General features: G+C 52.0%; 9 protein-coding genes across 9 annotated transcripts, besides 1 other annotated feature; 5 read left to right on the forward strand and 4 right to left on the reverse strand.

Annotated features, from left to right (window-relative positions):
• Positions 1 to 20,037: part of a sequence feature (contig 1.43 127..338545(1)) that runs on past both edges of the window.
• ANIA_02588 (DUF2252 domain-containing protein) lies at positions 539 to 1,885 on the forward strand (the record flags this gene model as incomplete). The annotated part of the gene is made up of 1 exon (XM_655100.1): positions 539 to 1,885. One exon carries the CDS (start codon positions 539 to 541, stop codon positions 1,883 to 1,885), a length of 1,347 nt encoding a protein of 448 aa, XP_660192.1.
• On the forward strand, positions 3,033 to 3,542 carry ANIA_02589 (uncharacterized protein; the record flags this gene model as incomplete). The annotated part of the gene is made up of 3 exons (XM_655101.1): positions 3,033 to 3,069; positions 3,204 to 3,319; positions 3,360 to 3,542. 3 exons carry the CDS (start codon positions 3,033 to 3,035, stop codon positions 3,540 to 3,542), a joined length of 336 nt encoding a protein of 111 aa, XP_660193.1.
• Positions 5,138 to 6,805, reverse strand: ANIA_02590 (FMN-dependent alpha-hydroxy acid dehydrogenase; the record flags this gene model as incomplete). The annotated part of the gene is made up of 5 exons (XM_655102.1): positions 5,138 to 5,295; positions 5,351 to 6,008; positions 6,052 to 6,346; positions 6,401 to 6,611; positions 6,661 to 6,805. The coding sequence occupies 5 exons, from the start codon at positions 6,803 to 6,805 to the stop codon at positions 5,138 to 5,140; spliced, it is 1,467 nt and encodes a 488-aa protein (XP_660194.1).
• ANIA_02591 (uncharacterized protein) lies at positions 7,454 to 9,058 on the forward strand (the record flags this gene model as incomplete). The annotated part of the gene is made up of 4 exons (XM_655103.1): positions 7,454 to 7,643; positions 7,694 to 8,807; positions 8,846 to 8,965; positions 9,031 to 9,058. The coding sequence occupies 4 exons, from the start codon at positions 7,454 to 7,456 to the stop codon at positions 9,056 to 9,058; spliced, it is 1,452 nt and encodes a 483-aa protein (XP_660195.1).
• On the forward strand, positions 9,064 to 10,197 carry ANIA_02592 (uncharacterized protein). The gene has a single exon (XM_655104.2). It carries the CDS (start codon positions 9,322 to 9,324, stop codon positions 10,135 to 10,137), a length of 816 nt encoding a protein of 271 aa, XP_660196.1. The 5' UTR covers positions 9,064 to 9,321; the 3' UTR covers positions 10,138 to 10,197.
• Positions 11,462 to 12,999, forward strand: ANIA_02593 (uncharacterized protein; the record flags this gene model as incomplete). Its single annotated transcript, XM_050613095.1, has 6 exons — positions 11,462 to 11,548; positions 11,606 to 11,776; positions 11,862 to 11,993; positions 12,046 to 12,126; positions 12,179 to 12,629; positions 12,677 to 12,999. The coding sequence occupies 6 exons, from the start codon at positions 11,462 to 11,464 to the stop codon at positions 12,997 to 12,999; spliced, it is 1,245 nt and encodes a 414-aa protein (XP_050468936.1).
• Positions 13,177 to 13,890, reverse strand: ANIA_02594 (peroxiredoxin-like family protein; the record flags this gene model as incomplete). The annotated part of the gene is made up of 2 exons (XM_655106.1): positions 13,177 to 13,665; positions 13,723 to 13,890. 2 exons carry the CDS (start codon positions 13,888 to 13,890, stop codon positions 13,177 to 13,179), a joined length of 657 nt encoding a protein of 218 aa, XP_660198.1.
• Positions 14,968 to 15,643, reverse strand: ANIA_02595 (uncharacterized protein; the record flags this gene model as incomplete). The annotated part of the gene is made up of 2 exons (XM_655107.1): positions 14,968 to 15,248; positions 15,355 to 15,643. The coding sequence occupies 2 exons, from the start codon at positions 15,641 to 15,643 to the stop codon at positions 14,968 to 14,970; spliced, it is 570 nt and encodes a 189-aa protein (XP_660199.1).
• On the reverse strand, positions 17,276 to 19,541 carry ANIA_02596 (protein CYP646A1). The gene is made up of 7 exons (XM_050613096.1): positions 19,172 to 19,541; positions 18,729 to 19,075; positions 18,584 to 18,679; positions 18,382 to 18,526; positions 17,997 to 18,329; positions 17,615 to 17,948; positions 17,276 to 17,567 (listed from the first exon to the last, which is right to left on the reverse strand). Exons 1-7 carry the CDS (start codon positions 19,364 to 19,366, stop codon positions 17,497 to 17,499), a joined length of 1,521 nt encoding a protein of 506 aa, XP_050468937.1. The 5' UTR covers positions 19,367 to 19,541; the 3' UTR covers positions 17,276 to 17,496.

Consider the following 20,037-nt stretch of genomic DNA (forward strand, 5'->3'; position numbering starts at 1 on the left):
TTTGTTTGAGCTGCTGCAGCCTCAGCGCGAGCACGATTGTTATCTCTTGTAAGAATGGGCCACCCCATCCAGCTCCTCCGAATCCGGATTAAGCAGGTGAGATGGATAAGCTGGCTGTGACGTGTAGCTGTTTGCTTGAAGCCCCTGTTTCTTGGCTGTGGACTGCCCAGACAACGGTGGTCTGTTATGGTCTGCTACCTCGCGTCAGGTTTCCCCGCGCAGCTGGTGGACAGCATGTAAAACGGCTATAAGGCCAATCACTCACTTTTAATGAAGACCTGCAGTGTCTTGGCCTCAAGCTGTGGAGTTGTCTAGCTATCTCTATTGCTACCGTTGGTCAGTTCTAAAGGCGGAGCTTAACGACAAGACTATTAGGACCCGGGCCAAGCAACTAGATAGATGGAGCAGGGTCCTTGCACTGCCTCATTCATGAAGAGTGTTGACTATTGTCCACGAGGAATTATTATAAATACGTAACGAGTCGCAGAAGACCCCAGACAGTCAGCAATATATTGTCCAACAGGATTACGCAGTCAACATGGGATCCAACGCGACTTCCACCGAGCAGCGAGGTGAAGAGATTCTCCATGTCTTCTCCAAAGCATTTGGCGACCTCCTTGCTGCAGACCCGGCCGCCTTCCAGGTCAAGTTCAGGAAGATGGCCGCCTCAGCGTTTGCCTTTTACCGCGGTACGGCATGTCTCTTCTACCATGACCTCGAGGCGCAGACGCAGAACGACGTTTTTCTGGATGAGCAGTCCAGTCGCATCTGGATCCATGGCGATCTGCATGCAGAGAACTTTGGCACCTATATGGACTCCCATGGCCGACTGATCTTCAACGTCAACGACTTTGACGAAGCCTACGTAGGCCCTTTCACCTGGGATGTCAAACGGTTCGCGGCATCGATTGCCCTGATCGGGTATGCAAAAGCCCTCAGCGACCAGCAGATCAGCCGGCTTGTGAGGACCTACGCCGTGGCGTACCGTGAGCGTATCCTTACCCTCGCCGGCAACGACACCCAGGAGGTCCGACGGTTTACTCTCGATACGGCTAAGGGTCCCCTGCTTGATGCACTGCGCAATGCCAGAATGCAGACGCGGGTTGCCCTGCTAGACTCTCAGACAGAGATTCACGACTACGAACGCCAGTTTACACTCGGCGGCGGCGCTATCAAGCTCGATGATGTAACGAGAGACAAAGTAATTGCCGCGTTTCACAAGTACCTGCAGACACTTCCGCACGTGAAACCGGAGTCGAGCGCCTACCGGGTCAAGGACGTTGTCGGCCGCCGTGGGGTGGGAATCGGATCAGCCGGTCTCCCCTCCTACAATATCCTCCTGGAGGGTAAGAGCGAGGCGATCGAGAACGATGTAATCATATTCATGAAGCAGTCCATACCCGCTGCAGTATCTGCGCACGTCTCCAACGCCGCCGCAGCAAATTACTTTCTCCACGAAGGCCACCGGACCGTCATCTCACAACGTGCCCTGCAGGCATGCGCAGACCCATGGCTCGGCTGGACGGAGATTGACGGCGTGGGACAGCTCGTTGCAGAAGTCTCCCCGTATGCTGTTGATCTGGACTGGTCCGAAATCAACGAAGTGACGGAGATGGCTGCTGTAGTGGCTGATCTTGGACGCGCGACGGCAATGATGCATGCAGCAGGGGATGACGATAAGGTACACTCGGCGCTAGTACCGTTCTCGCCAGAGCAGGCCATTGATGCTGCCATCACCGCTGCGGGTGGTGACGAGGTCTTTGCAAACGCTTTGGTGGATTTTGCCCATGAATATGGAGCTCAGGCCAGAAGCGATCATCAGATCTTTGTAGACCTGTTTCGGAATGGGCAAATTCCGGGTTTGAAAGTCGACGATGAGGAATGATGCTGAGTATGTCTAGCACCTAGGTCGCCTGAATACATTACTACAGTATTGATCCACGCGCTCCAGTAAGATACCATGGTCTTTCAGAACTCGAGGCTGGCCCGGCTGCATCTTTGCTGTCGCAACTATAATTGTCAATTACTACCTCATCCAAAAAGCAGACTTCACCGTTCCCTCGACTGGTCGTCTTTTTACTCACGTCTACCCTCAGACTACGAACCAGAATATTACTCAATGCGCCCCATGCGTGCCCTAGCAGTGAGATTCTGCTATACTTAAATGTAGTCCAGTACCGGGACAAAATCGCAACCGGGGAATGAGGACTGTTAGTTAGTCTTGATATCACTTGCTTGACTGCACGCCCCGGTGGCCACTTTGACTGCTCATTCCCCGGCTCTGCGTTGGTGAAGGCCAAATATTGGATTTAATTTCACTCGCTAAAGCGAGGTCGAGGTAGCTTAACTGCATGCTCTACTTAATTGACGGACGTCTATAGAAGATCCTGCTCCGTAAAGTGTTCAATTGCACGGTCTATAAATACAGAGCCTTCACAATGACATAAGGTGAAAGAAACAATGACGCTAAGAGCAATTAAAACAACGAGGAAACCTTTTACACCTTTACACACAGCTCCCGATGAGTTTGTAGGTAACAAGTATCGTGACCCTGTGCAATGGGCCGCATCTCTATCTCCTTGCGACTTCGATCACTCCAAAATCCTTGCGTATCCATACCCATCACGCCGGATCACTTAGGAATCAGTCCCGTCAACGAGGAAGGCCACCTCCTCTGCAGCATCGACAACATTCGAGATCTTGCTGGAGAAGATGTAGACCACCCCTTCTGACTGGAAAACGACAGAACTCCGGAACTCGGTGTCCGTAACCATCTTTGGCAGAACACTGCCCTTCCAGCCCTAGTAGTGGAACCGCCGCGAAAAGCCCGGCCAGAAGCGTTCCATCTGCTCTTCGATCTCTGGGCGGACTTGAGAGTCCATGAAGTCCGGCGCCATATTTAACAAGCAGAATCTGGCTTCGGCAGGCTCTCGTAGGAACCAAGGATTGTGTATGCGCCGTGATTGAGGACATAGTCTCCGATCTTGCTAGGTTCTCCGATGCAGGGCACGAGGCAGGGGAACCAGCCATCCATGGCGATGAAGGAGATGGGTGTTGGCCGGGATCTCTGTCAGTGTAGATCAAAGCCGTGCATGCTTGCTACTTAATGTTGAGGTGAATTGGGAGATTCAAGAAGCCTATCTGAAAGGGCAGAAACATAGCCGGTAGCATTGATTACCTTATCAAACAACAATCCTTTATAGCGGGTGAATGTCGAGAGGCAATATCGCTCTCCGGAACGGCGCACTGCGGTGACCTCGTCGTTGAGACGGATACTGACTCCAGCACTGGACAACCTTTCTCGGAAGTAGTGCTTCAGGTAAGGATACAACACGGCACATGGCTCGTTCAGCTTGTAGGCATCTTCGAGCTCACTTGCTGGTCTCCAAGAACGAAGGTCAACAGGCGAGCACTCCTTTGACTCGCGGCAGACGTCGCCGAATATTTCAGCGTCAACTTTGGACTCTTCCCCTTGCGTCCCTGTCAGCAAGGGCATAGATTGCTGTTTGACGGGGACAACGAGCTCCGGGTACTTCTGGTAGAAGCTCTCAAATGTCCGTCAGCAGCTATCCCTGGTCTCCCAGACCTGGGATAGTGGGGGCCTTTATGAATACGAATGCCAAACTGACCAGAGACCCCATTGAATAACTCCGAGCCCTTCTCGATGAGAATAATCTGATGTCCAGCACTGGCAAGCTCCAGGGCCGTGTGGCATTCACTCCACATTCCCCCAATAACGCGATTGTTTTCATGTCGGCAGTTGTCAAGAAATAAAAGATTAATATAGAGTTGGGGCTGTGGATCGTGATTGCTTAGACGTGCTGGGCAGCCACGAGTTTCTATATTCATGAGTCCCGGCCATACAGTGTTTGGGTATTCTACATTGTCAGTTCGACCGCAAATACCATGTGCTAACTCGGTGAATCGTGGCAATTAGCTTTGTGGCTTGAGCAGACCCTGTTCAGACCCAGCTACAATAGTTTTTCGTGCTATCGTAATGTTTCGTAGATGAGCTCGAGACAAAGATCCACTGGTGGCTAGGCCTCGTCATGGAATAGGGCTGGTTGTCCTGGAATTCTCGTGTGTCGGATGGGATGCACTTGAGCTTGTCTTGAGGGTCACAAACATATTTTCGGGCTCTTCTCAAAAAGGTACCGGAGACATTAGAGCTATTTCTATACGTAGTGACTTGATTAGTAACATGAGAGTGTATAAAGCGGTTCGCAGGAAGGGCTATCCACTGCTGCATGGACATGTGCCAAGCTCAAGCTCTGGTGGAACTACCGTTCTTGATAGACCCCTGTGGCAAGTCGTCACCCATTCCACGGACACACGAGGTTCCAAGCCCCTGGGCCAAATGTTGAGTAGAGTTCACATGAACGTGGTCAGTCTTACCTCATAGTCGGTGGGTTCCGGAACAAATCCAATTTTGTTGATAGGAAGATACAGATATTTGACAGAAGACAAAATGCTCGCCTACCGTTTGCCTAATCTGGAGACATCTCCGTTTGGGTAGATGCTAGATATGACAGGTCGTTGACATTCTAGCGGCAAATTTGAAACTCTTGGGCGTTCTTCAAGGTTCTACGAATTCTGGTCTTTCTGCTGCATTTGGCGACAAGATTCTGTGTGGCTTTGAGATTGCTGAAATCCATCTCAAACCAGGTCACGTTGAGATTAAAACTCGTCTAGATCCATGGAGAGGCTGATGTACGCCGACAGAGTGGTCCATTATGGAGTCGAAGTGCATAGCTAATTCGAACACTTTAGCCTATACCAATGCATCTCACAGAGTCGCAAAATCGATGATACGACGTCCATGGATGGAGGCCGCGGATATATGATAGCTACCACCCAATACCTCGCGGGTAGCACACGGGGTGGGCATTAACCGTTCAACAGGCACTAGACCATTGCAGTTATGGGGTTTGCAGAACTATACGAAGCGCGCTGCCCTTAGGCACCGAGGCTTTGCCGCTCATGTCATGGTGACCTATTAAGCGGCCCTAACGCCGAAGGATGTCGCAATCCTCCCCAGCGCCTGGTTTTGGAAACACGGTGGCACTTCCTTGCGGTGGAAAAATATGATATTTTGCGCTTGCAGATGATGATGCCGGACTGAATCGGCAGGTTATATTTACAGATTGCTACGCATCCTCCACTTGATGTACGGGTGATTAGGGCCAGACGGCACCAGATGGTCAACATCCGCTGTATTGACCAGGCCGGGATAGACCTCGGAGAGGTCCTTGATACCAATCAGTTTCATGACCGCCTCCATCTCGGCTTTGAGCACTGGGAAACGTCAGCATGTCGTGAAAAGACTTATAGTGATCGAGAGCAAACATACGCTGTATGAGATGCTCAACACCTTCTGTCCCATAGTTCAACGCGTACAAGAAGCTCCGGCCCATACCCACAGCCTTTGCCCCCAAACAAAGCGCCTTGATGATATCTGCGCCCCGTCGGAACCCTCCATCCACGTAAATTTCCATCTTGTCGAATATTTCGGGGCAGTTCTTGTGCAGCTCCAGCAGTAGCAGAATGGTCGGAGGGGAGTAATCCAGGTTCCGGCCACCATGGTTACTGAGTAGGATGCCGTCGACCTTATACTGCATGGCAATTTTGGCATCTTCTGCGGACGTGATGCCCTTGAGGATGATGGGCAGCTTAGTAACACTGCGGATCCACGCCAGATCCTTCCAGGTCATTCCCTGGTCGATGAAACTGCCCATAATCCTGGTCAAGCCAGCTCCTGCTTTCATGAGTTTTCCGGTGACTGGGTCACGGAGCATCTCGTCTGACTTTAGCCGCTCGTCTGATTCGCGCTTGCCTCGTCCTGCCGAGTCGACGGTCAGGAAGATGGCTCTGCAGCCAAGTGATTCTGCTTTAAGGAGGAGCTCCTTTGACTTTTGTCTCTGCTTGTTCAGGTATAACTGGAACAGAAAGGGATATCCAGGCGCTTGTTCGACTATGTCCGCCAAAGGATGTGCGGAGTTGGTGCTGATCTGTGAGAGTTAGCAGAGTCTCACTCTTCCTGACCTGACGTACAATCTCTACGATCCCCGTTGACTCTGCTGCCCTGGCGAGCGCCTTCTCCGCGTCTGGATTGATAAGCGACCCGACTCCAGCGGGACATATGAACAGCGGGATTGACATTTGTATCCCCAGCATAGAGGTCGAGGTATCGACACTGGCCACGTCCCTCATCACCCTTGGCCGGAACCAGATTCGTTTGAGCATGGACTCATTTGCGTCGCGCGTCCAGCAGTCCGTGTCAGCCGTGGAATAGAATGTATACGCCTTCTCCGAGGCACTCACTGCTGCTGCCTTTTCAAAGTCGTAGCTGTTGAAGCGGTCAACCTCTATTTCGGATATTTATCCGAGCAACAAAACGTACCTGTTGATTAGCGAGGCGAGCGGCGGCTTGGGCTGCCGGGGCTGCCCAGTAGGCTGCGCTTTTTGTGTAATCTGCGTCCAGCCTGGAGTAATCGTCGACGTGTCCAACCTGCCCTTGAAGTGCCCACTGGAGAGGTTTTCCCTGATGATTGTCGGGGCGTGGATTCCAAGGAATGCATCTGTTGCGTCCCTGCCGGCATACTTGAGAATAACTGCATATATTTCAGCCAACGGTCTTGAATATGAACAGCCAGCACACACCAGAAGGGCCGCCAGGGTGCTCGTTGGCGAATGCTGTCAAGTCCCAGACCTCGCCCTGGATGACCACCCAGCAGTCATTCGGGGTGTTGTGGGAGAGGATCTCCTGCACTGAGAGCAGTGGTATCTCGTTGCTGTCTTTATCCATATCGTCTACATATGATAATCATGTCTGGTTGTGAGATCAAGGAAAAAAATATATATATTTTGATTACTTTTTTACTCTATTTAAGATCGCTAGGACGATCACCCGTAATTGTGGTTTCGGAGCCATTCCGATGTCGGCACAAGAACATCATTCTGTGCAGAACATTGGAATGCACTTTATAGTGCACTTTGTGTTAATGGAGGAGGATGAGAATAAACATTGGCAAATCGACCGGTCAATACCTCAAGCCGAACCAGAATCCTATAGTTTTGCATTCTATCTATATACATTGCCGGCCCACAAGCGGCCATCTTAGCCCTGACTTTATAGGGCGGTCGATGGTGATTTCTAACAAAGAGTTTTTCTTGAATTGGTACTGTGCAAAACGTAGAACACCTGGATTGGTCACCGCTGGAGGTACTGGGAGGTTTCATTTTTGCAAGCTTACTCGATAGAATGTGAATACTCGGATGCAACCCTGGACAGTTGGAGTCCGAGGGATGACTGATAGCAACCCCGCACTCCAGACTGATTGAATAATTCGCTTCGCTAGAAGGGGAGAAGAAATGCAAGAATGCGCTAAAAGGGCACAATTCCTTGTTTTTTATCCACTACTTTTTCCTTCGTCTACTGACTTGACCCTCAACAATGACCCCTTCAACGGTGATCGAGACTGAAGAGTTCCCACTGCGGCAGCCGCGAGGGCCAGCCCACGATGTGCAGGACGCTGACGACGTCGAACAGACGGTCGGGGTAACAGACCCGCGGCATACGGACTCGCAAAGGACAAAACTGAGCGTCCTCATCGGCTCTGGGATCCTCCAGCTGCCGATCTGGGGTATGGACAGTTCCCAAGCGCTGACCTCGATCTCTACTCACCCTGAGCAGGGTTCACCATGAGCTATGGAGTGTTCCAAGAGTACTATACCAATAACTGGACCTTTGAAGGAGACCGTAGCATCACCGGAGTGATTGGTACAACCGCAAATGGGGTCATGTATCTGTCGATGCCGCTACTGTTTGCCTTGTTCACCCGCCGATGGGCGCATCGCCGCCAACTGGCAGCTCTCTGCGGCACAGCGATCGCATGCCTCAGTTTCCTGCTATCTGCGTACAGCCAGACCATCGGTCACCTGCTGGCTACGCAGGGGATTACTTCGGCGCTGGGCTGCGCCCTCATCTACAGCCCGACCACGCTCTCCCTGGGTGAGTGGTACAGCACCAGCAACCGCGCTATCGCATACGGCATCGTTCTCTCCTGCAAGAACATCGTCGGGACGACGTGCCCGTTCATGATTCGCGCGCTAATCGATGCGTACGGCTACCGGAGGACCCTGCAAGCCTGGACGGGGATCGTCGCCGGGACAAGTATCGTGGCGGTCTCTCTGATCCCAACACACCCTTCGACGGCCGGTATCCATAGAACCCGTGGACGCAAGATCCCATGGACCTTCCTGAAGCACCGGTCAATCTACTTCTACAGCAGTGCCATCATCTTCCAGAGCTCCGGCTACGGGATCCCGCAAACCTACCTCAGCAGCTACGCCAAGGATATTGCCCTACTCTCTCAGACTTCCGGAACGCTGCTACTGGCCGTCTTCAACACGCCAGGGATCATCAGCTCGACCTTCTTCGGCTGGCTGAGCGACAATAAGCGGATCCGGCTCTCCGCTCAGACGGTGTCGGCCATTCCCCCCATCGCCAGTGCCCTTGCAACGCTGCTCTTCTGGGGCCTGACCACCCAGGGCAACATCGGGCTCCTAGTCCTCTTCTCTATCACGTTTGGTTTCTTCTCTGGCGGGTATAGCGCGACCTGGGGAGGGATGCTTAAGCAGATGGAGGGCGAGTCTGCGGAGCGCAATGAAGCCATCGATCCCGGGATGCTGTACGGTCTGCTGAACGGCGTGAGAGGCGTGGGCTACGCCAGCGGGGGGTTCGCCAGTGTTGGACTCTTGAAAGCAGGAACTCTGCCGGCCAGTCAGCGGTTCGGCTATGGCACCTCGTATGGACCGCTCATTCTCTTTACTGCGCTCTCTTCAGCCCTTGGCGGTTGGGTGGTTCTGTGGAAGTGGAATCCAAGACGACTCTTGCTGTTTGGGCGAGGATAGGCAGGGAAACTGAGGAAGTGGAAGAAAGAGAGAGACAGAGGAAGGGAGGGAGGTATGCTGACAATGCTGCAGCATTACAGCCACTGATTCTATTGCCCTTATATTTTATTATTATAGAATACCCCGCATGCCACATTCCCGGTGAGCGTAGAAGTAAAAAAGTCGTATTTACCTGCTTAACCCGGTATCTCTCTACCTAATTAGTAATCTTCTAGACAAGCCTTCCAAGCTTGCCGTATAAAAGCTTGACCCTCTTGACCCTCTCATCTTTTTACCTCTTCTTCCTCCACTCGTCTTCCTCTTTTCCCTCTACGCATACCACTGGTGCCGCCAAGTACTTCGGCATCTGCATCCAATCAGTGCCTTCAATAACCAAAATCCAGTATCAAGAATCCAGTATTAAGCGCCATGGCCACCTCTGAGCCCGAGCCGGTCCACTTCTTCGACCTCTACTCAGACCTCCCAGGCCCGGCCAAGTCATGGTCTCCTAACACCCTCGGGGTGCGAGCGGTGCTCAACTTCAAGGGGATCCCATATACTCAGAGCTGGATCTCGTATCCAGATATTAAACCGCTCATCACGGGCTTGGGGCTGCCACCCAACCGAGAAGGCATTCCATATACACTTCCAGCCATCATCCACCGGTCTTCTGTTACGTCCAATCCAAACGGAGCGCTAATGGACTCGCTCCCCATCGTCCTGCACCTCGACAAGACGTTCCCGTCTCCGTCAGTGTTTCCCTCTGGTGACGCCAGCTACGCGCTCGTACTTGCTGTCCAGAAGGTTTGCAAGCTTCTGCGCCCCGTGATCTCAAAGCTTGTAATCCCACGCGTGGTAGAGCATCTGGACGATCGCGGCCAGAAGTACTTCAATGAGACGCGGTCGGCGTGGTTCGGCAAGCCGCTCGCCCAAGTCCATCCCACGGACCAGGCGAGTCTGGACGAGCTGTGGAAACTGGCCGAGACCGAGGCTGCCGTGCTGATCCATATGCTAAAAGGCCGCGACGGGAAGAAGGGCCTGTTCTTTGAGGGTGAGAAAGCAGGGTATGCGGATTTACTATTTGCCTCCCAGCTGGCATTTATAAATCGCTTTAACCCGGAACTCTTCAAGAAGTTTCTGCAACTAGGGGATGGTGAGTTCAAGACGCTATATGAGGCCTGTCTGCCGTGGCTGGAGGGGCAGGGAGAAGACAGGGAGTGGCCTGTCCCGTCGTGTTCTTCCTGAGGGAGAAAGGGTTTCTTGGGAGAGTGTATTGGTGACTTTGCAGAGCTCTTGTCTGTTTGAGAAGGCCTCAGATTACTATTATATTCTGTCGTGAAATAGACAATGGTCGAGGCTAGGACTGGGATTGAGTGTCGCACTGGCGTAGATAGAACCACCCCAGGTCACGATCGGGTCATGATACTCTAGCGTATGCCACCGCAGCTTCTGATCCCCGTACCTTCCCCTATAACAGAACGGCGTGCACATATTTATTTTCCACAAGACTGCTCGTCGAGTTGCTTATTCGGCATGAGACTGTTTTCTGAATACTGTCTAGTCAGCCGCAGCGTTCCACCGAGAATGCCCAAGGCACCAACCAGACAAGATGCGGTTCAATTGAGAACGCACAACCACAGTCTCCGTAGACGGATATAGCCGGAAAGTGATATCCAGCGCACCAATAATAGTAGGATTTTTGTGGAGCAGTGCTCTACTTACATGGAGATGCCGCGGCATGCTAGGCATTATGTGGGAGGCATCGGCCCAGCCCACCCCTCTGCCGCTGTCTTTTTTCAGCAGGGGTTGCAGAGAAAAACGTTTCGGCGCCTGGCAGTATATTTCCGGCGAGGAGAGGTGTAGAAGGGTGGTAGAGGTGAGTGGTACTGCAAGTGTGCCTGATCGTATGAGATTTCTGTAGCAGCAAATACCTTGACAAGCCGCTGGTGGCAGCCATTTTGTCAGGTAGAAAATCTCGAAAATTCCTCTACTCCAATCATTGACTGCTGCGTGTCGTGTAAACGAAGGCGAGCGCAGCATCGCAGCTCTCTATGAAACATTGGCAGTGTCGGGGATTGATCTCGGACTCAGCGCCCAAAACGTAACAAATCCGAGGTTGGGGAAATCTCCTTCATAAAGCTGCGACAGAGTCCAACGGATATACGGCATTTGCGGAACAAGGGCAGCTATCATCAGCCACAAAAGATACCCGTGGGTTTATCCCTCGTACTGAGTTGCCTCTGATACGAGTATAGCGCCGGCATGTATATGGGTATATAGGTGTATATGGGTGGGAGTGTGGTTCGAACATACCAAACGGTACCCGACAGCTGCCCTGCCGAGCTTTCTATGTTCAAGGTTAACAGAGCCAGAGATAGACGAGGAACCCAACATGAAGAACAACGCAAAAGTATCAGCTCATCGCCTTCGGCGCTCGGACTGACAGGGCTCCGACTGATAATGTCTCGTGCTGGCTAGTAGCGGGGGCTGGTGAGCTGGTGGCTGCTATAAGAGCTACGTACCAAGCCCCGGACCTCTTCACGGGTCTCAGCATATTCAGAAAACCGCTATGCCTCTTAAAGTGCTCGTAGTCGGTGCCGGTCTTGGAGGGTTGGGGGCAGCCATTGCCCTCAACCGGGCCGGCCACGATGTTCTTGTGCGTCAGATGGCGCTCATCCAAGCAGTCAAATTGAGCTAATAGTTGACCCTCTAGGTCTTCGAGCAGTCCCGATTTCTGCATGAAGTTGGAGCGGCAATCCATGTGGCCCCCAACGCTTCTCGCATCTTACAATCGTGGGAGGTGGACATGGAAGCCCTGCAGGCGGTTGAATGCATCGCAATCAAGGTCTGGGATGCACAGGGGAACTTCATCTCAACGACTGCGGTTGGTTTCATTGTCATCTATCATTGCCGATCCCCGTACACGAGGCTGATATGTGCGGAGCACAGGCGGCCCAAGACTACCGGAGCATCTCAACCTCTCTGATGCCTGGTTGCTGACCCATCGGGTGGACCTGCATAACGCGCTGCGCGCTGCGGCCGCAAAGGAAGTCAATGGCCGGCGAGTTCAGATTCGGCTGGCCTCTCGTGTCGCGACTGTGGTCGGTTACGTTGCGGGCCCTGCATTTTTACAGTAGCTGATCCCAAGCCCAGGACGCCGAAGCTGGAGCAGTCACATTTGAGGACGGATCGGTATACACCGCCGATCTGGTGATAGGAGCAGATGGAATGCACGTATGGTATCCTATCCGTAATTATACACCTCTCCTGCTGACAACTGAGGCAGTCAAGAACCGTCAGGGCCGTCATTGGAACAGACCAAAACAAACAAAGCACAGGGCAGAGCTGCTTCAGGTGTCTCATCCCCGTTTGCAAGCTGCGCAATAATTCGTTGACTTCACCACTTCTTGACAAAATCGGGCTGGACGCGACGATTGTCTTCACCAGCCCCGACCGACGGCTGGTCATGTACCCTTGTCGTGCGGGTTCGCTTCTGAACTTGGCTGGCATCCATCCATCAGACGCGATGGCCAGAACCGAGTACTCATCGTGGCTTGACTCCGGAAGCCTGGAAGATATGCTAGCAACGTATCGAGATTTCTGCCCTGAACTGCAAGAATTGTGCCGCCAGGCCGAGGATGTCAAGTTATGGAGCCTGGCATCGCGCCAGCCCCCGCCGACATTCGTGAAGGGCAAGCTGGCCTTGCTGGGCGACACTGCCCATCCGACCCTTCCACGTAAGTCAGTCCTGAACCGCGTGTCAACGCCATTCTCACCAGTGAAGACCAGGGCCAGGGCGGCGCACAATCAATCGAGGATGGCGCGGCTCTTGGGGCCATTTTCGCCCCAGATACGACCCCGGTTCAAGTGCCCAAACTGCTTGCAGTCTACAATAAGACACGCTACGACCATTCGATCACTGTCATGATTATGTCCCAGAAGCCCAATGAGCGGCGCGCAGAGATGCTAGACGAGCTGCGGCGCTACGTCCCCGACGCCCAAATCCCCCCCGACATGATCGCCTTTACCTGGAGCTCTGACCCTGCTGCGAAGGCGCGACGCTTGCTGGCGACGCACCTGCCCGAGCACACTGGGTCCCGGCTGTAGAAGGAGAAATTGATGATGAATGTGATGATGATGATGATGCAGTTTGCCTAACGATCAGCTGTGCAATTGAACAATTTATATTCTCAATCTGTCAAGTAGAGATGCCGCAAGCGACGATGATACAGAAATAGGTACAAAGCCAGCCGAGAAGAAAAAAAATAGAGCAAGTCTCGCCCGCTATTCTGTCGCCGTAGTCAGTTCGTCCGCTTTGCGACCGTGGATAATGTCGACCAGCGCCGGGATCTCGGTATGGCCCCAAGAGCCCTGCATGCGGTGGCACCAGCTGATGCGCTTTTCACCATCGTTGCTTCGTTCGAAAAGGAACTCGCCGCCCTGCTGCTCTGCGGCGCCGGCCTTGAGGATTTTCCCGTCCCATATGTGTTTCAGCCCCTGCCAGATGCCATCTACCACCAGGCGCGGGAGTCCTTTGGAGATGTAGCCAGGCTGGGGGCCGATCTCCCAGGTGGTGACCATCCCTAGAGTCTCGTAGAGCTTACGCGATGGATCGCAGTACATGGGGTACGGGCAGCTCGTGTGCGCAGCGTAATCCTCAATCAGGCTGGGATCGCCGCAGCCTACGATGGCGATGGATGTGCTGCCTGGCAAGCCGGACAGGACCTCAGGGGTCACGGTGGTTGACAGACGCTGAAGGTATTCTTGACAACTCTGCCCCGGTTACTGAGTTACTGAGGTAGACCATGATCTTAACTAGACGGAACATACCCCACAGAAGAAATGCCGGACGAAGACAACCAAGGTACGATCGGGATGACTGTAGACCTCGCGGAACAAGATCTCTTTGCCATTGCGGTCGAGGAGGGTGTAGCCGGAAATCTGATTCTGAGTCTCAACCGTCGGCAGCTCGTCTGCGGCTACGCCACTATTTGCCATATTTGACTAGCCGGTGGTGTTAGATGGTTTAGATGGAGCGCAGGGGAGGTGGATGACGGTGATGACGAAATGCGGGGACTACAGATGGTTGGGAAAGATATAGATAAATGCCCGAATCTAGGTTGAAATGACTAATACTGGCCATTGGTCGCCTAACGGGGAATATTATGCGGATTTGCAAGTAGAATATGGGGTAAACTTTTCATATCGTTTGCTTTCTCGTCCTCTTCCTCTTCCTGCTAAGATGCATTCAGCGAATGAATGTCCAGAAATATACAAATCAGTATTAGAATAAGCCCTTAGTGACTCAAAATCACCTGACAACGATACGTATTATATAGATCATGTCGTTGGTTAAGATGGTGTCGACCGTATGTGACAGCTAGCCATATATGGGACCTTCCTATTTGGATATCGGAACTGCAAGCTCCGGCTCGCCGATGCTTATGCAGAGACTTCAGTTATTTCCAGGTTCAAAAGTTATGTCTCTTCCAACTGCCGTATTAGGCTAGGTTGCTTATTATTTCTTATGTATTTAAACCGACCTATAGAGCTAGATTGGAAGAAGCAGACCTTCATTTCTTTATATTATTTGACGGCTGATGCTGGTAATTACGTCTAATCCGACGCTCCTTAGATGGTGTAGATGGTTAGATGGTGAAATCAAGTTAATCCGGCTTATACTCAGAATATACGGTCTTTTAGACGCATTCCGCATAGCTAGGTCATTAAGTAGAGAAGCGCCGAGTGCGCAGTAGTTTACGTTGAGTGCTCATGCTTGCGCCCTTGGTCATGTAAGAACAGTATTTCTTGAAATGTAGATTTTTCCGCAGACGTAGCTGGCTACCATATTCACCGCATGTCATCTGAAGGTCCCGTAAGATCCTGTAATAGCCAATCCACGATGCTGGGGATGAGATGTGGTACGTCCTGCATCTTGTGGGACGCTATCCAGGCCATACAGGAACGCTTCGAGAGACTATCTAAGATTGATTTTGGGAAGACAACAGGTAAAGCAGCGATCGACCGGGCTTTAGATACAAGTAGAGGATCGCTAAAAAGCAACTCAATTATCTCCTAAGTTTTTCCTCCTCCCATTTCCTTACGCGGCGGAGCCTCTTCATTTCTGTCTTGTGGCTGTTGTACACCCCGAACAGCCTGCCCACAGTCTTCCACTTTGTTGTCGTGAACAGTATCTGGAACAAAGACATGATAACAGCCACGTCCGTCGGGAGCCGGTCCCATCTTGTGAGCAGGAGATAGGCCATTGTAATCGCCTCCAGGATCGTGGCGGAGGAGAAAGTCACAAAGTTGATCAGGAAGAGTCGGCGCAGAGTATTGGGCTCGCATGTAAAGAGCTTGCGAAAAAGATAAGTTAGCCTGGAGACTGTGCTTCCGAGACTGGAGAAGAGAACTGCCGCTGCGTTAGCCATGAGGAACGGAGGTTTCTCGATGACAGCCTACCCCATGTCAGTCCGACCTTGTAGGCCTGAAAGAGCCCCAGCATCCGCATCTTATTGTTGATGGGGAGGGTCATGATGAGGGCAGTTGTGCCATGTGTGGCCAGGAGCATTGCCAAATGATGGCCGATATATAGCGGCCTTATCCCATCGTCGAAGACGAGGTCAAATAATGCTGATGCCGCCAAAGAACAGCCAGACAGACTAGTGAGATCCAGGAGGGTAACGCCAGGCTCCAACGTGGCGGACCACGTGTAGCCACCCAGGTTGACGATGCATAGCGGTATTATCATGGTTGGCACCGCAACAAACTTCATTACTATCCCGACATGTACTAGTCGCAGATGGCCTTTGTCTTGCGACGGGAGCGTAGAGTAGTTCGGTCCATAGAGCGTGCTAAGACGAGATGAAGTAAAAACATATCGATGGAGGAAGCCGCAGGCAATAAAGAGGAGACAAAATAGTTGCGAGGTTGCAAAACTACCTACTCTTGCCATGGCCTGGCACTCATCCCGAGTACTAGAGGTGTACTGACTACACCCAGAAGTGTACAACCGCTCCATCGTAAGGTAGAGAGTTGATCTCCTTCCAGCATAGTCTGCGTTGCTTGTCTTGTCTTTATAGAGCCCGACAACCCAGTCGGACTCCGTGCCCTAGTACAGTTATCTGGTGCAGCAATTGATAAATCGAGACATAGACTAGTAGTCACCCCAGTGACGAAAACTCATCTATTTCTGGTTGCAAAATTATTATTGAACTCTCTGCAGCTCACGCAATATATCAACTTCTATATTGGTAGACGAGTCCGTCATGTTCAGAACTCGGCCGTTCTTCATCCAACATGACAAGGATAAAGATGGCCGCAGCTGTTCAGGTAGATAGCTTGCAGAAACTTCAGACACAATAGCTCTTATTGCAGAAACATCATTGAGTATAGAGCTGAACAAGAACGGGTCAAAGCACACTCGATTGATGTTGACTGGTTGCACCTGAATGAGGGTTTGCACAAATAGCTACGTCCCATCCGCTCATTAGGGCAGACTGGGTTTCATATATTGATTTAACCTACAATCTCGACGCTCCTGCACATTCGGTACTGTTTCTCTTCTATCTCATGCCTTATTGAAAATGCCCTTGACATCGTGATCACTGAACCAGGCAGGCAACCAGGCAGGGATACCGCCGTATGTCGAAAGTCCATTTTAGATTTGACTCTGTTGTGAATTCGGTATACTCTTTGCTCTCCAGTTCTCCAATGCATATATTGATCAGGAGACAATCATACTATGAGATTATTTGAATACCAGATATCCTGGAAATCCCCCTTTGTCTCCGCCATCTCACCTCACTAGTGAGGACGGACGTCCTCCACCTCGAGGTTCCCGGCATACGAAGGGCATGAAGTAGTGCTGCAATTGTGCTCCATGACACTTTCGTGTTGTCAATCAGCACGAACCGCAACATTGGTAGTCTACGTCTTTCCGTTTTAGGATGGTACTGTGACGCCGTTTTCGGCGACCTCGTATTCCGTCCGGATCACATCATGCCGAACGTGATCCAGCGCCATTCTGGTGACTGAAGCGAGCCATACCGCCAACCCTAGATGCAAATCATGCATCGCAGCGCGTTTATACAATTGATATAGAACATTACGGAGGCCTCGGAACCGGGTTGAGACCTGGCGAAGCCAAGTTGAGCCATCAAAGATGCACAATTTATGGCTAAGTAATGCAGTGAGTGACCATCTGCAGCATAGTAGTACTTGCTAAGATGGCGATGGACTTAGAGAAACAGACCGCCATGGTAAAAGAAAATAGATTACTTGTCTCAAGAGCCAAGCTGTCCATTCAGACTGGTTTACTGCAATAGGGCGGAAATATATATATCAGCCAACAGGTTACAACTGCCGCACAAAGAGTATAATCAGACACAAAAGCTTTCCAATTGATGCCACTTATCAATGGACTATTCAAGTCAACTTGATCATTTTGCCACCCAAGGTATCATCGCGCGGCTCCGGCAGCCGGGGGCCATTAATATATCCTCTATCCAAACGATCGCTATATAATACAAACAGAAATAATTACAGAGAACGGAAGATCGCCTGATGAATTAAGTCCAGGCAAAGATTATGGTATAGGAAAGGTTAGGCAGTGTCTTTTCTGCGTCGGACAGTCAGCTTCGTTGTTAGGGGCGGTAGTTGGAAGCGTCCCCATCCTGTCAGGGTTAGTCCACGAACCAACAACGAGGTTTGAGACACTTACGGTGAATTTTGGGCCGTGTAGGAAAGGGCTTTATTTCGTATTTGAGAAGCATCTCGGCGATTAGGAGCTTGAAAATGTGGGCGAAGATCCACCGGCCGGGACATTGCCGGCGGCCGTGACCAAAGACGACATAGGACTCGCTCGTATTCGTCATTGAACTTTCGCGCAGCTGAGCGGGGCTGGCACCCGGTGTATAGAAACGGTAAGGATTGTATTGGTCGGGATTGGGATATAGGTCGCTGTCGCGGTGGACGGCGTATTGCGGGATGCCGATCTTGGTTCCGTATGGGAGGAAGAGACCGTTAGGGAGCGTGGTACCCTCTGGTGCAACGACCTGGAGCAGTGTTAGCTGATGTACATGGTAAGATTGGGAAGAGCATACCATTCGGGTGGGAGAAAGAGCGTTGATGCCGTTAAACCGGAGACTCTCTTTGATCGCGCTATCAAGCAATGATGCTTGTTCCAGCTCGGCAGCAGTCCATTTCCCACAACTGCTGGCGGCAATGTTTTGGATTTCGGCTTGGAGCATGTCAATGAGACCTTCTTCGCTAGGGAAACTCAAGATATCGAGCAGAGCGCTGGTGGCGGAGATGCCGCTGGTGTGAACTCCAGGAAAGTTGATCATGAAGATCCTATACGCCAGCCACATCGTCTCGACCTCCACCGGCCATTTGCTGCGAAGCCCGGCATTGATGAGCATGTCAAGGAGACTGCCCTGCAAAGACGTTAGACTGTTCGATTCGAATGAGACCGGCTGGAAATCTTACCTGAGCCTTGAGGTTTTCCTGCAGCGCAGCCTTGTCGACGGCCTCGCGCTGCGTCTTAATCCTTGCTTCTATAAGCGGCTTCATGCGGGTGTGGAAGACACGCTCCTGCCACCGGTTCACTAGACCGACAATGGGACCAACAATGCTAGGCCGGGTCAGCAAATGAGGGTGCGGAGACAAAGGAAGGAGGGGAAGATCGTACCCATGTAAAAAGGAAGGGAAAGCTTTGATGACGTTTGCCCCAAACACAATGGCGTTGGAACAGTTCGTCATGGCATTGAGGAGACTCGTATCATGGCTGTTGCCGGGTCCAATGGCGAGGACATTAATCAGTCGGGGCTGCTGACTTCTCCATGGCCGAATACAGGGGAACCTCCACCCAGTTGTCTTCATCCTCGCCCCAGATATCAGACAGACAGGCCCGGGCCTCATTGGCGAGGGCCTCTGCAATGGCGTCGGACTTGAGGGTCTCAGTCAGATCTTTGCTGACCAGCTTGACGAAGAAGTCGTATTTCTCCGCGAAGGCGAGGGGCCAGCTGGTGTACTTGAGCTGGAAGAAGTCGGAGATGTGGGCTTTGAAGCTGTACTCAGACTCTTTGGCGAAGAGGACCAGGTTGGAATGCTCTCTGGGCAGGACCACTTCATCGCCCTCGTTAACGCTGGGCATAACAAAGGGCTGCTGGTTCTTTGAGTACTGCGCTGCAGGTCAGCATTTTCCTAAGAGTGGGATAGGGGGGGGGGGGGGGGGGGGGGAAACTGCAACCACGGCGCATGACTGACCTTCTCATACCCCTCCTGGATGAAACTGATGGGATTGACGCCGATGAAGCGCTCGGCGGCGCGGCGGAGGACGTTCTGCTTCTTCAGTAGCCCATGGGATATCCTTGGGGACTGGAGACGTCTCGAATAGCTTGACGACGATGCAGACGAGGGTGCCCACGAGGGCGGCCATCGAGAAGAGGGAGACATCGAGCTCCAGCAGCATGATTGCTGTCGAGCGCCCCGAAAACGGAAAAGGAAGCTGGACGAATCGATAGAAGATCTTTGTACAACGTCGATCCTGTGGAGGATCATCGCCAGTTGGGGCCGTGCTGGGCTCAAATACTGGGAGCCGCCCTCATTCTCTGGCCGATCAATTATTCTTATTACTATGATTCACGGATTCTCGAGTGCGAAGGAGACCACGGCCAGGAACCAAGCAGAGTCGGGGAACAATCAGGTTGTCAACCAGGTGGGATGGGATTTCCCCTGGCCCTGGGCAAACCACGGTTGGAACCCGGTAATTCGGGAGCTGATGCAAAGGCGCAGCGCCAATGGCTAGCCGGCTCAGTGGCTGATTAAGAAAGCCTGACACAGCGGAGGCTGCTTTGGTGACGCGGGATAGCCTGGCAGGAGACCGGTGCGCCACGTTCCATGGCAGACGGCATCGCTTCGGCTGGTCTGGGTCTCGAATTCATTTTTGAATGATTTGATTGCTGTGATTGTTTTCAGTGATGGAGCCATGCAGGAGAAAAAAAAAGTCCTTATCCACTGGTCCACGCGAGCTTGAACTGACCCCATTGGTGCTGGTAGCTGGTTGTGTCATGCATTTCCCTAAAACGGATTAGTGCATTAACAGAGACTTTGGACAAGCGGGACCCTTGCTCGCTTTGAGCC

The sequence above is a fragment of the Aspergillus nidulans genome, chromosome VII (assembly GCF_000011425.1).
Source record: "Aspergillus nidulans FGSC A4 chromosome VII".
Lineage (NCBI taxonomy): Eukaryota > Fungi > Ascomycota > Eurotiomycetes > Eurotiales > Aspergillaceae > Aspergillus > Aspergillus nidulans.

Bases quoted from the DNA above. Each gene is read 5' to 3' on its own strand.
- ANIA_02592 (XM_655104.2), top strand. From the start codon at position 9,322: ATGGCCACCTCTGAGCCCGAGCCGGTCCACTTCTTCGACCTCTACTCA.
- ANIA_02596 (XM_050613096.1), bottom strand. From the start codon at position 19,366: ATGCTGCTGGAGCTCGATGTCTCCCTCTTCTCGATGGCCGCCCTCGTG. The intron at 18,527-18,583 runs GTACGATCTTCC...GACCCGGCCTAG, and splicing joins TTCCCTTCCTTTTTACATGG to CATTGTTGGTCCCATTGTCG. The intron at 17,568-17,614 runs GTAAGTGTCTCA...TAACCCTGACAG, and splicing joins TACACGGCCCAAAATTCACC to GATGGGGACGCTTCCAACTA.